This window comes from Phyllopteryx taeniolatus, chromosome 9, assembly GCF_024500385.1.
Source record: "Phyllopteryx taeniolatus isolate TA_2022b chromosome 9, UOR_Ptae_1.2, whole genome shotgun sequence".
Classification (NCBI taxonomy): domain Eukaryota; kingdom Metazoa; phylum Chordata; class Actinopteri; order Syngnathiformes; family Syngnathidae; genus Phyllopteryx; species Phyllopteryx taeniolatus.
The window spans coordinates 30118194-30130912 of record NC_084510.1 but is presented as its reverse complement, the minus strand read 5'-3'; the positions used below and the strand labels follow the sequence as shown (position 1 = coordinate 30130912).

Here is a 12719-nt window from a genome sequence, read left to right as displayed (position 1 = left end):
TGTGATTATTTAATGACATTTGTATCTATTTGATTTTGTATTTATTTTGTACTTATCGCATGCAATTTCAATTTATTTAAGGACATTTGCATTTATTTAATGGCATTTATGAGTATTTTCTGCCTTCATTTGAGCTACTTAATTGGATATGATTTATGAAAGGAGATTTATATTTAATTAATGCTGTTTTTAATGATTTAATGGATCATTTGATTACATTTCAGATTAATTTTTATTTTTTTATAAATGGAATGACATCTTTTTTTTACTTAGTATTACTCAAAGTAACATTCCACTTACTAAAAAATATAGTATGCATTTTATGAAAACATTTAGATATATATATACAAAGCTAAACAACAAAAACTAACAGCTGTGCCTTTGTGTGTGTGTGTCTTTCAATGAAGGGTGCATTTGATATGTCACACACGCGAGCCAGGTGGGTGGAGTTAGTGCTTTATTCATTTGTTAAATGACACAAACTAGAGACATTGATCATGAGGCGTACATGTACAATCCAACATGACATCGGTAAGGTGCCTAACGGTCAACACGAACAAAACAAAACCACCAACAAAATGACCCGCACGATCATCAGTAAACATTTTCTTCTTTTTGATGCTCAGAAAGTTGCAAGGTTTATAATCAATCATCATCCTAGTTGTTGTGACTTTATTGCCGTGTCACGCCCATGACTTGTTTGGTTAGTCATTGAAATACAGGATAGTGTTTTGGCCGTGGTGCGTTCAGGCTCTCTCTCATTTTTTTTTTTCTTTGTTTGTCTGTGACAGGCAGAATAATTAAACGCTCTTCCACTAGATGGCAGGCAGTACATTATTATCCTGTGTTGCCGTTTATACAAGAGAAAAAGTATATGACACACAAAAGTCAATTTGTGAGTAAATGGAGATGACATCATTATTTCACTAAAGGTGTTCCCCAGTAATATCGCGGTTCATTGGTCGCAGGTTTTAAATCATCGTTTTTTTCATGGGCCTTTACAGTATATAGGCAAGTCCGAATTGGTAGTCTCATGCCTTCAGTGTAGTAGCGCCACGTTGTGCCATATTGGCACAGACGTAGCTTGATCAACAAAGGCCCCAATTAATTTCCAGTGATAGTAGTTCCCACAGAGGATTGAGAATGTACCCCTGTTTGTATGTGTTGCTGCTCCATGCGTCTCGCTGACTTTTGTTAAGATTTAATTATATGGGTTGGTTGAACATTTAGGTGCTTAAATAATGTTTAATTCTTTTTTTTATTTTTCTCGTCAACTTTACAGCTGGGAAGGACAAAGGGCTTGAAGCAAGCACGCTGTGCCTCTTGTTCGGAGTCTTCTTTTTGTTTCAACAAAGTGATGTTATACCAGTCTCCATTTCTTGACAACAAGCGAGTGAGAACAGGTGCTAAGAAAAGCGTTAAAAAGTGTGTTGTGTTTGAACAAGTTTAACTCGCTTAAGTGTGGGGATGGGGTAAAACTATTTTCTAAAAAGTTATTTTTTTTTTCCCCTAATAGTTTGAGCCCAGGCGGGTGTGTCTGGAAGGTGTCCACCCGCCCTAAAAGGAGTCCACCATTTACAAGACCGAGCCCCCCCCCCCCCCCCCCCAAATAGCATAAATCGGCAAGTTAACGGACACTGCCCCACCCGAAAGGTTTATACTGTACTGTAATTGGCTGTAGATGCCACAAGATGGCTCCAAAGGAAAATTTTTAATGCTTTGGCCTGAGCACAAGAACAGTCAATGTCCAACTCCAAATTCTTCACTGTACTTGGTGCGACATTTTTGTTTGCTGGCTTTTTCCTCACGTGGAATACGTGCCTTGGCTCAATAAAGGTTGGGAAACACTGACATAGAGATTGGGCCTCATACGTGCGCCGGAATAACCGGCCGCTCGCAAAACAGTGCAGGAAGCCGACAAACAGCCAGGAAGGACTTTCGAGAATTTTCTGGACAAAATGGTTACGAAAAGAAATAGGAAACTAGACTGTTGTATAGCTATAGTTGCGGCAGTATAAAAAGCTCTTTAAAAACAACTAAAACAAAAGTCTGTGACAAACTTGTTTTTCATCCCCAGGCAGCCCGGACGGGCGGGTGTTGATTCCTGAACTTGGGCTGGACGGGCAGAGGCTTCGTACCCATTTTTGGGCGTGTGCGTTGCTAGGCGTCGGACTCGCCCTTCTTCTTGCCCTCCTCCCCGCCGGCGTCGCTATCCTCCGATTGGCTGTTGCTCAGTACCACAAAGTGTCCGTCGGCCCCGGCGGGACGGCTTGAGGCGGCGATGAGGCGGCTCTGCTCCTCCAGGTCCTGGACGACATCACCGAAACACTTTGTGAAACAGCCTGCGTGGAAAATTCGCCGGCGCCCGCCTCCACCTGATTGCGGACCACCTCCGGCCTCGCGACTTTATCTATTGTCTTTATTTGGTACCGCATCTCTTGGCTACACCGCTTGCAGTACGTGTATGCGGATGCTACATTTTTGTTGTCCAATCACATTTCAGCCTCACCGTCAATGTAATCTGCCCAGAGCAGATGTAACTTCAACTATGTTAGCAATGGGAGCGTTTCTTTAACCAATCACATTTCCCCGTGGGTGCCAAAGCGGCAGAAGACGACGTCACCTTCTCGATCTGTCTCTGCTTGCTGAGCTCCTCCTCCTGCTGCTTCTCTTTGGCTTTGTGCTGCTCCTTGCGCTTCTCCGCCGCATCGCGGTCCTGCGACGCCACACCGCTCGGTAAGAAATCACAAATTCATTCATTTTCTTCTTCAAAAAGGTAAACGTGAAACTCACCAGCGCCGAGTGGAGGGCGATCTGCTTGGCCAGCCCGATGCTGTCGCAGATCTGAAAGAAAACCACAAGCGGCAATGGATTGATTACGTTCTTTTAATTTTAATAAATGAGCACAATTAGTTTTCTTAAAACTATTTGGCCACTTTGTCAATATAGGTGATTATGTGTGCAATTTTAAGGGGGAAAAAAAGGACAATTTCATCAATTTTGGAAAACGATTGTAAATAGCAAAATGTGGAGAAAAAAAGGGAAGTGGACAATTAATGACACACATGCAATATTAACGTTATTGTTGAATACATCTGCAAACATTTCCAAAAATGTTGTTGCTGTGTGCGTACAATTTTAAGAGAAAGAAATTATTCACCTTATTTTGGAATGCTGCTGTTATTTTTATAGTTAATACATTTGGGGGAAAAAAATAAATAAATAAAAAATAAATTCTCTTCACTTTTTCATTATGGGGTAATATGTGAAGAATTTAAAAAAGGGATAATAATTATTTAATAGATTTTGGAACATGGCTGTAAAGCAAGTGACTCCGTATGTACACTTAATTGAGTTATTTTTCTCTCTTTTTTTTTTAATGTGCAGAAATTTACAAAAACATTGGTGGACCTTTGCAACATTATGTAGAGAATTTTAATCCAAGCAATTTTGGAATATGGCTGTAAAATAACAAAACTATGCAAAACTACGTGCTCTCGCTCAACCTTCTCGCCATCGTCGTTTGACTCCAAGATGTAGCAGACAGCTCGCCCGTCAGGATGCCCGCTGGCCGAGCGCAGGATGAATCCAAACAGCCGCTTGTTGTCCTGGTGCGACGACGACTGGAGCACGCTGGACAAAGGGAACTGGTGGAGAACACAAAACACACAGTGGTCGCAGGGCGAACGGCGGCGGCCTGCGCGTGACGTACGCCAGCGTGGACCTACCCCGAGTCGAGTCACTTGCGTCTGCGGGTCGATGAGCCTCCGGAGAAAAAAAATAAAAAAAATGCAAAAGAGGTTTGGAATTGTAATGTACATACCACCAAATGGCAACAAAGCACTTCAAACGGAGGGTATCAGTGTATATTGCAACACACGAATGAGGAGGGCTTGTTACTTGAGGCAGTCGCAGGTGACGAGCAGGTGCGACTCGGTCATCCTGAAGATGTTGTGAATGGCGCGCGCCGCCAGGATCTGCCGCATGGTCTCGGGGATGACGTCCGCCGACTCGGCGCTCTTCACCTCCATGGAGCCCAGGAAGCGGACGATGAAGAGCTGGTGCAGGATCGAGTCTGGAACATTCCCACCCAAAATGTGTCCACAGCAAATACGCGTACGTCATCTCCAGGCCACAAGGGGCAGTCACGAGTCCTCGGGGAGCGTAGCATACCTTCGCCGTCCTCCGGTGTTTTGTCACCCGACTCGCCAAACGGATTACTTCTCCTGTGGGTACAAAGGCACACACACACAAAACTACTGCACACTAATAAAAAACACATTGTATTTCAACACTGGCTTTGCCCAAGAAGCCATTTTGTAAACGTCCAAAATGGATTCCGCAGCAGCTCATCAGCACAGAAAACTCACAATTGAGAATCATCATCAAGAGAACATCGTGACTGATAAGCGTAATCAATAAAAATGGAAACACTTTCAATTAATTGAGAATATTCTGTAAGATTAGATTTTTATATACATAGAATAATGATGAATATATTTTTAAAATGGAATTTAACCTTAGAATATATTCACAAATATCTCAATAATATTATATTTACGCATTGAAATGACAATGTAGTTTTTGAAAATGTTATTAAAATAAGAAACTCTTCAGTGAATTACCCCAAAAACTGAAAAATTATTATTATTATCAATTTACTACACACCCATACATCGAGAATAAAACTGATCTACAGTATACACTACATATTTATATTTGATTACAACAATATTCATTGACTTAAATCATCCATCCATTTTCTGTACCGCTTATCCTCACTAGGGTTGATGAATACGCTAGAATTCTTATATATATATATATATATATATATATATAAAATAAAGAAGAAAAATATGTGTTGCAACGAATTTAGATTGTTAAAAATTACAAATATTGACTGATGAGAAGTTTCATCATTCAAAAAGGCTAGAATCACAGTAGCATGAATTTGTCACGCGCAGAATTTTATTTATTTATTATGTATTAAACTTATTGTATAATATATACCGCTATTATTATTGAGTTGTAGTAGTATTAGTAATAACAGGAACACTATAATAAGAACTGGTACCTGCCAGCCTGCGCTGTCGTCTTGCCGTGCCCGGCGTTCTCCTCGCTGACAGGGGAGATGATGTCAAACTGGATGGGCGTTTCCGGGGCAACCAGGGCGTCTAACGAGAGGGCAGAGCGGGCGAGCGACGGCTCGGAGCCCATCGAGCTGATGCTGCCGGTTCGGCCCACGCCGCCCCTGCTGCCATGAGGTAAGTGAGGGGAGCGTTTTTTTACGCTAGGCGTTCGAGTGTGTAACACACACACACACACAGACCTGCCAGGCCGCATGCTGTTGTGTCTCTGCTGGAAGGACGGCGACGGCGTCACCGCCTCAATAGCCGATTGGTTGACTCTGGCCGCCACTTCCTGTCGGTGGAACGCGACGTCAGTTGAGAACAAGCGTTTTTTTGTCTCACGCAAGCACGCACGCACGCACGCGCACCTCTGCGTTTTCGCTCAGGTATATGCGTCTGGAGATGTTGTTGATGGTAGCGATCCACTGGCGAGAAGAGCAAAAAAGACGCGGTGAGAGAAGAGCCATCGACAACAACTCAAGCGACTTTATTACCTCCTCGCAGTCCTTCCGGCTCTCCGCCTGCAGTGTCACCACTCTGACGCAACACAAACCAAAAAAAAAAAAAAAGTTGAAACATCTGCAAACGTTTCAAAGATATTTTCCCAGTCAACGTGCACACGCGACACTGCTATGAAATATGGCACAAGGCAGCCTCCGTGACAGCAATCATGATTATTCTAGCTTTCGTCTTATATTTTTGCCAATCAATTTTCTATGTTTTCTAATATTTCTCTAATTTTCATTCAATAGATTTGTATTTTATGTCAAATATTTTTGTAATACAGTAGAATCATGGTTCAGTAAACCTCGGATTCACCTATTGGCGGATTTAAAAAAAAAAAAAAAAAAAAATTAAAAACAAAAACAGATTTTCGTTATTCGCAACCCTCTCCCACTATTTGTGGTCGTGTATTTCTGAGTACATGAAATAAATGTCTAAAATGTGGTCAGTATTTGTAAGAATGTGTATGTTTCTGCTAACATTGTTGTAAATTTGTCCAATTAAAAAAATAATAATAATAAATTCTGATAATTGTTTAATACCATTTATGTATTTTCTTCTAATATTCATTCATTTTCTGTACCGCTTATCCTTTTCTAATATTCATTTATTCTCTTCTAATATTTGTGTGCAATTTATTTGAACAGTATTCTGTATATTGTTGTAATATGAGACGTTTTATCTTAAGACTTTTCCATTTTAATATGTAATTTTGTGATGATTTGCGAATATGTGTGTATTTTGTGTGTAGAATTTTAATAGAAAAGGATCATTTAATCAACTGAAATATCACAGTAAAATAAAATGTGAAAACATTGAAAGAGCGAGTACTTATAAGCATGTGATTGTTAAGTTGTTTTTATTTTGTATGAATTTGAAACAATTCAAAAAAAATTATAATGTTTTTCCCCTTAAGCATTACATGTCGAATTTTAAAGAAAGAGGACAATTGAATCCATTTTGTAATGCGAATCCAAATAATGCAGAAAAAAAACACAAGGTATCGCCACCGAGCGTCCAGCGGCGCGGGCCGGCTCTTACTTACTTCCTGCCGTCGAAGGACGTGACCTGGAAGCAGAAGCGGCGGTCGTCAGAGTCCACCGCCATGACGGAGGCGTTGTCCAGGTCGGTGACCAGGCCGCCCGCCACTTCCGCGCGGCCCTGCTGCATCAGGTTGCCCCCCTGCGTGAAGAAGTACTGACGCTCCCACGATGTCGACACCAGGCCCGTCTTACTGTGGGAATCACGGGTGCAAAAAAACAAAAAAAAAGTCACTCCCTTTTATTATACTGCGGTGGGGCCGCAAGCTAGATACACTTAAAATAAAATCTCAGGTTTTTCCCACGACCTGCAAAAATTCCAGTTTCTGATTGTAAATCGATTTTGCCACTTTGCTTTTCGAAAATATAAACGACAATGATATTCTTGGCTCCCTTCTGGGATTTACTTCATTTCTCCCGATACCAAATAAGCTTTGAAACTTGGGATAACTTTTATTGTTTTTGGTTGTTGTTGTTTTTTTTCCACCCAAGCCACTCCTAGAGCTGATGACACAATGCTGATTACGCTTATCAGCTCCTCTAACAATATTTGATCTTTTATATTTCATGTCAACTGGCAACCCGCGCTGACGCACTGGAAACGACGTGCCGGAAAACACATTTTACATAGCAACGCGAGGGGCGAGGCTTCTTGTCTCCTGTTGGTAAAACACTAACTAAACATATTAGTTCGTGTTTTAGCAGGAGAAAATACTCCTACGATAGTTACCTCTTCCGAAGAATCCATCTTTTTTCCTCAACTGCTGCCCTTCAAAACAGAATTGAAACGATCTAGATCACAGGATGGGGAGGCGGGGCTAGCCGTAGCCGACATCATATCAAAGCGACGGCTCGGTTGTTGTAACGCAGAATTCCAGCCTATGGGGGACGACAGAAACTACGTACCGCAGCTTTAATAGCCTCCAGCTAACGAATATTTTTAAAAGAGGGTATGCTACTGATTGATTAATCGATTTTGTATAACTAAGCAACAATACCAACACAATAACAAAGTGCATGTGAGGGGTAGGTATTATTTTTGTCCACTTAGGGTCACCATCCTGATGTTGTACACTGTAGTATCGGTGACTGAGTATGTGCGTCTGAAATGGTGAGTGACGCATGCGCGTCAGCGAATGAAAGCGTAGTTGGCCGTTGTTGGAGGAGGTTAGCGGCTGGCTGTTAACTGGCTAACCCTTAGCGGGGGGTAAAGGTGCTAGTTGCTTTTTTTGACAAATAGTCACTACCAGAGTCAAGAAAGTAACTAATTTCACTGTGCTTTTGAAAACTCGCTCCGCTCTTTTCGCAGCCATGTTGTTAGTGTAAGCAGTGGACGTCACTGGGGACGTTCTTTGACCTATAGAAGTCATTAAAAGATTTTTATTTTTTTTATTTTTGAATAATCGATTGAAACCAAATAATGGCGCAGCACTGTGCAGTGGACCTTGTTTCAGTGTACGTACTTGCGAATGTAGAGGTAGCCCTGCTTCTGAGTGAGGTTGCGGCACACGGGCGAGTGGAGCGGGTCAGGGTCACAAGGTGCGTACAGCGGGTCACATGACCTTTCCATCTGTTCGATGGTTTCCTGCATCTGGCCCACCTCCTTCTCCATTTCCCGGCGGACGCTAATGCACACACACACACAAAGACACACGCACGCGCACACACAGACACACACACACAGTTTGAATTATCGGTACTGCCATATCTGGCGTCTCGGAGTAGCTGAAGACTCGGACAGCGAAGACAAACGTTACAGCACATGTGAAATTTACTGTATATAATATTATAGCTGAAATTATTATTATATTTTTCTAAAACTTGTGCATTTTGTGTTGTAAATATTTCCATATTTCCTTCTAATATTTGTGTATTTTCCATCAAAACATTGTCAAGTATTATTGCATTGTTTTTGTAATGTGAAATATTTTTGTATTTTCTGCCAATCTTTTTGCCATTTTTTTTTTCTAACATTTGTGCATTTCTGTAATGTAATCTAATGTTTTGGTATATTTTTGTTGTAGCTTTCTAATTTCGTTCTCATATTTGGGTATGATATTCTCATATTGGTTGTATGGTTTTTTGTTTTTTTTTAACTTAAGTTTTTCTTTTTTTTTCTTCTAACAATCGTGTATTTTTGTCTAACATTTATGTTTTTTCTAGACATTTTTGGTCACGAGTTCTTAGCGTGCGCATGTGTACCTAATGTTTCGCATTCCATGGGCAAATTTCTGACGTATTCCCTTTCATCGCTATAATCGTGATCTGGAATTGTGTCGCGAGAAGCTTCTTACTTCTGGACGCTGCTTCCGATGGTGGCCAGGAAGTCCTCCCACTGCTGGCTGAGGTTTTCCGAGCCCAGCTTAAAGAAACTGATCTGCAGATGAGAGAAAAAAAAAAAATAAAAAAAATAAAGAAATACGGTAAGTAACTCCTGAAACGGATTGATTTCTGGCATTTGCATTCCAGCAGGTTGGTCCTCCGCACTTGCGCCTGCATGTATCCCAGCAGCGGCTCCAGCAGCGCCGTCTTCTTCTTGTACTGCAGCGTGTTGAGCGAGCAGAAGTAGTGCATCATGGTCTGGTGCTGCTTCTTGCGCGACGTGTACACGTCCTCCACCGCCTCGGCGCGCATCTGCCACGCACGACGACGACAACAACAACAACAACGTGGTCGACTTCCTCCAGCACACATTCGCGCTCGGAGGAGCTACCTTGTCATTGTCCTTCCTCTTGGACAGGCGGCTGTATCTGTTGATGGCGGTGTCGTGATCTGTATGAACAACAAGGCCACCGATGAGGATCGGGATTTATTTGCTGCAGAGCGCCCCCCACTGCTTGGAAGTGTTACTGACCGGGCTCAAAACAAGTGGACAGAAGTGCAGCGATGCCTTGAGATACGAGTGACGTGACCTCTGAGTATTTTTGGCCAATTTTCTTTTTCTTTTTGCTTTGACTTGCGAGCACAGATTTGAGATGCAAGCACGCTCTATGGTGGCAGTGCAACAAACGGCATTTGCTGAATACATTTTGTAATTTATTATTATATTTTAGTCTAATTTTATTGTATTTATTATTATTGATATACTTATTTTTTCTTAATATTATTTTCTCTTTTTAGTATTTGCATATTTGTCGAGTATTTTTTTTGGGCCGATTTTTTTATTCAATAATTTTGCTTTTTGTCTATTCTTTTTTTTTCATTGATATTTTTTTCTTTTATTCTTCTCGAATATTGGTATATTATTTTTCTAATATGTGTTATTTTTGTCTTTTTAATGTTTCTATATTTTCAAAAATATTCATTGTATTTTTATAATTTATCTGTTTTGTTCAATATTTTACTCTAGTATTAGTATATTTTATATATTTTATTTTTATTTTTTGCCTAATTATTTCAGCGAATATTTTTGTTTAATAAGTTCAGATTGTTATGTCTCATTAAAAAATATATTTTTTTGTTTCTCCAAGGTTGGTATATTTTTCTAATATTTGTGTATTTTTATTTATAATATTTGTATGTGTTAAAACATTAGCAGTCTCAGTCATGGAAGGTAACTTACCATCACTGGATATTTGGAAGACTTCCTTCAGAGTTAGGATCTCTGGAGGGACAAAAAAAATAAACCCGGGTAATGTTTTATGCCTAAAAGATTATATATGACATTATATTTATTGCCCAAATACCCTTGAGGTCTCTTTCTTTGAACTGCGTTACGGGGAACATCATGGCATCCGCCAGCTGGGTAGACAAGACGGCGTGACAGGAGCTCAGCTGGTCGAACAAAAAAAAAAAAAAAAAAAAAAACACAGAGGAAGACGTTTTGAACGCATGGTGAAGAAGACGACATGTCATACACTCACCTCGTCAATGACTTTCGCAAACTGCTGCAGGGTGGAGCTCATCACCTCGTCGTCGCCGCCTAAAGGAAAACGCTAAAAGACAACAAACGGGATTATTGCTTTATTGCCCTGAAAAGGGTGTGGCATCATATAATTATTGACAGCGAGGTATCGCGGAACTTTTTTAATACCGGTATCTTGTGCAACCCTAATTCACACAAAGAAAGTTTGAAATGTGCAGGGGCAAAAACAATGGAAACAACACACATGTGGCCGCTGTTGTCACATACAACACACGGGTAAAACATGGCTCTATATTTCTGGTGGTAAAGCTGACCATTTGGGGTGGGTTTTTAATGAACATGTCGCTGTAAAACAGTTTTGACAACCAAAAATATACATAACCTATCAACAAAACATGAATATGAACGTTCCAAACCTGTTTGTCGTACTCTTTTAGCAGTCTGGAGGTAAGATGTGTTGCAGCACTCAGCTCATTCTGAGAAGGAAGAAAAAAAAAAAAAAAAAAAAAAAAAAAAACACACATTTGCTTATTCCAGTCAAGCTTAATTGTGTGCGTGTTTGTGTGTGTGTGTGTGTGTGTACCTGGGCGTCATACATCCTGTGCATGGCCTGATAAAGCATGTTGCAGTAGTTGGACATGGCTGCCGCATCTTCCTCGAACACACCCAACAGAGAGCGCGTCTACGAAATGGAAAGAGATTTTGTTTCCACGACAATCCAGCCAATCGCTATTTGCAACCTCACTTACATGTACATTTTTCTGCAGAACATAGCTAAAACTATTCATTGGAAAAAAAAAAAACAAAAAAAAAAACACCTAGCTAAAAATATGTATTGAATAATAAACACACCTATTCGCCTAGTTTTGTGCTCTTTCCCTAAAATGGCACCCAAACACCCGGCGCTCCTTCACAGGTGTCATGTTAGCAGAGGAATAGCTAGCTAGCAGTGATAATTTGATAGGGTCAGGGGGTCCAACCAGTGGGGTCACAATACATTAACTGCAATTTGGGATGACATTTTGGAACTCAAATAAGAGAACATTGTTGAAAAGAACTCAAATAACATCAAGCATTTTGTTAATAAACGGTTGATATTAAGAAGTTGTTAGGAAAAAAAAAACAACTATGAAGCATATTTAGAAAATGTATGAGTTGAGATAAGTCATGGTTGCACCACAAGACATTTCTTAAGGCCACAGCCAATCAGCTACATGGAAAAACATGGGGGGGAAAAAAAAAATTACATTAATTTCGGTATATGTAACATTCTTAATGCTTGAACTGTTGCCCTACATATTTTTACTTAGTATATTATAAAATTAGCACATTGAAAAACCTGATGTCACCATTTTTTTCTCATTTGTGATCAATTAAAAGCAGAAAGTGAACGTCCCGTGACGTCACCGCAGGTGCTTCTGGACAACAACAGCAGGCAGCTACATTTACGCGACATGATTTTGCTGCATGCCTTTCTGTCTGATTAAACAACAACAACAGTGTGGCATTCACGTCAAGCCATTAAGATGACAGGAAGGAGCTAGCCGGGCGGCTACGGGAGGACGGAGAAGGCAGGCGGGAGACCCCTCCCCTGACGTCGCGGTGGAAAATAGCCATCAGCTGATGTGTCAGCTGGGTCGGTTTTGCTTAAGCTTTGGTCGGACAACCGCACGGAGAAATTGAGTGTTATCCACTTTATCTATGCTGACAACGGCCGGATGCTAGCGGTTAGCATGAGGCTAGCTATTGACAAACACTACTGTTAGCATAGCAGCGAGCTAGCGGCTAGCGTTAGCGTGTAAGTAGAAAGCTTCACAAGTCAAGACTGCTTTTTTTTTTTCTCCCTTGACCTGCGGGCTGTCCTCCAGCGTCTCTTCGATAGGCAGCTTCTCTATCCCGGGCATGGCTGCTGCTTGATGGCAGATGACAATTGACGACAGAAGGGACAACAAATTAGCCTGTCAACTCCCACTTTTAAGTTTTTTTGGGAAGGCGGGCGTGGGGCAACGCGGAAGCCACCACAGCAGCCACAAACAACTCCGCTTTGTGTCAACCGGATTTTGATTGGACAGATCAATGCGTGCAAGATTTTGATTGGACAGATGAAAACGTCGATGCTTTTGATTGGCTCTTTGGTTAAAGGACAAACGGTACCATTTTGGCTCTGAGCAGGATCTCCCT

At 41.0% G+C, this 12719-nt stretch overlaps 1 protein-coding gene across 3 annotated transcripts; it reads right to left on the bottom strand.

Annotated features, from left to right (window-relative positions):
• Positions 1–444: 444 nt before the first annotated feature.
• On the bottom strand, positions 445–12571 carry appl1 (adaptor protein, phosphotyrosine interaction, PH domain and leucine zipper containing 1). Of its 3 annotated transcripts, none has more exons than XM_061784622.1 (22): positions 12389–12567; positions 11122–11220; positions 10955–11014; positions 10537–10608; positions 10360–10447; positions 10236–10277; positions 9387–9445; positions 9161–9307; positions 8968–9050; positions 8137–8298; positions 6679–6867; positions 5624–5666; positions 5498–5554; positions 5330–5421; positions 5075–5254; positions 4174–4226; positions 3901–4075; positions 3729–3765; positions 3507–3647; positions 2794–2844; positions 2624–2716; positions 445–2307 (listed from the first exon to the last, which is right to left on the bottom strand). In XM_061784622.1, exons 1-22 carry the CDS (start codon positions 12440–12442, stop codon positions 2161–2163), a joined length of 2124 nt encoding a protein of 707 aa, XP_061640606.1. In that variant the 5' UTR covers positions 12443–12567; the 3' UTR covers positions 445–2160. The 3 variants fall into 3 exon arrangements, with proteins under 3 accessions (XP_061640606.1, XP_061640607.1, XP_061640604.1); XM_061784623.1 differs by having other exon boundaries at positions 5075–5251; positions 12389–12565; XM_061784620.1 differs by having other exon boundaries at positions 5498–5666; positions 12389–12571.
• Positions 12572–12719: the final 148 nt, after the last annotated feature.

Coding starts and splice junctions, on each gene's coding strand:
- appl1 (XM_061784620.1), bottom strand. CDS start 12,442: ATGCCCGGGATAGAGAAGCTGCCTATCGAAGAGACGCTGGAGGACAGC. Junction 8,299..8,967: donor ATCGGAAGCAGCGTCCAGAA/GTAAGAAGCTTC, acceptor TGTGTGCATTAG/CGTCCGCCGGGAAATGGAGA. Junction 5,255..5,329: donor AACAGCATGCGGCCTGGCAG/GTCTGTGTGTGT, acceptor ACCTCATGGCAG/CAGGGGCGGCGTGGGCCGAA.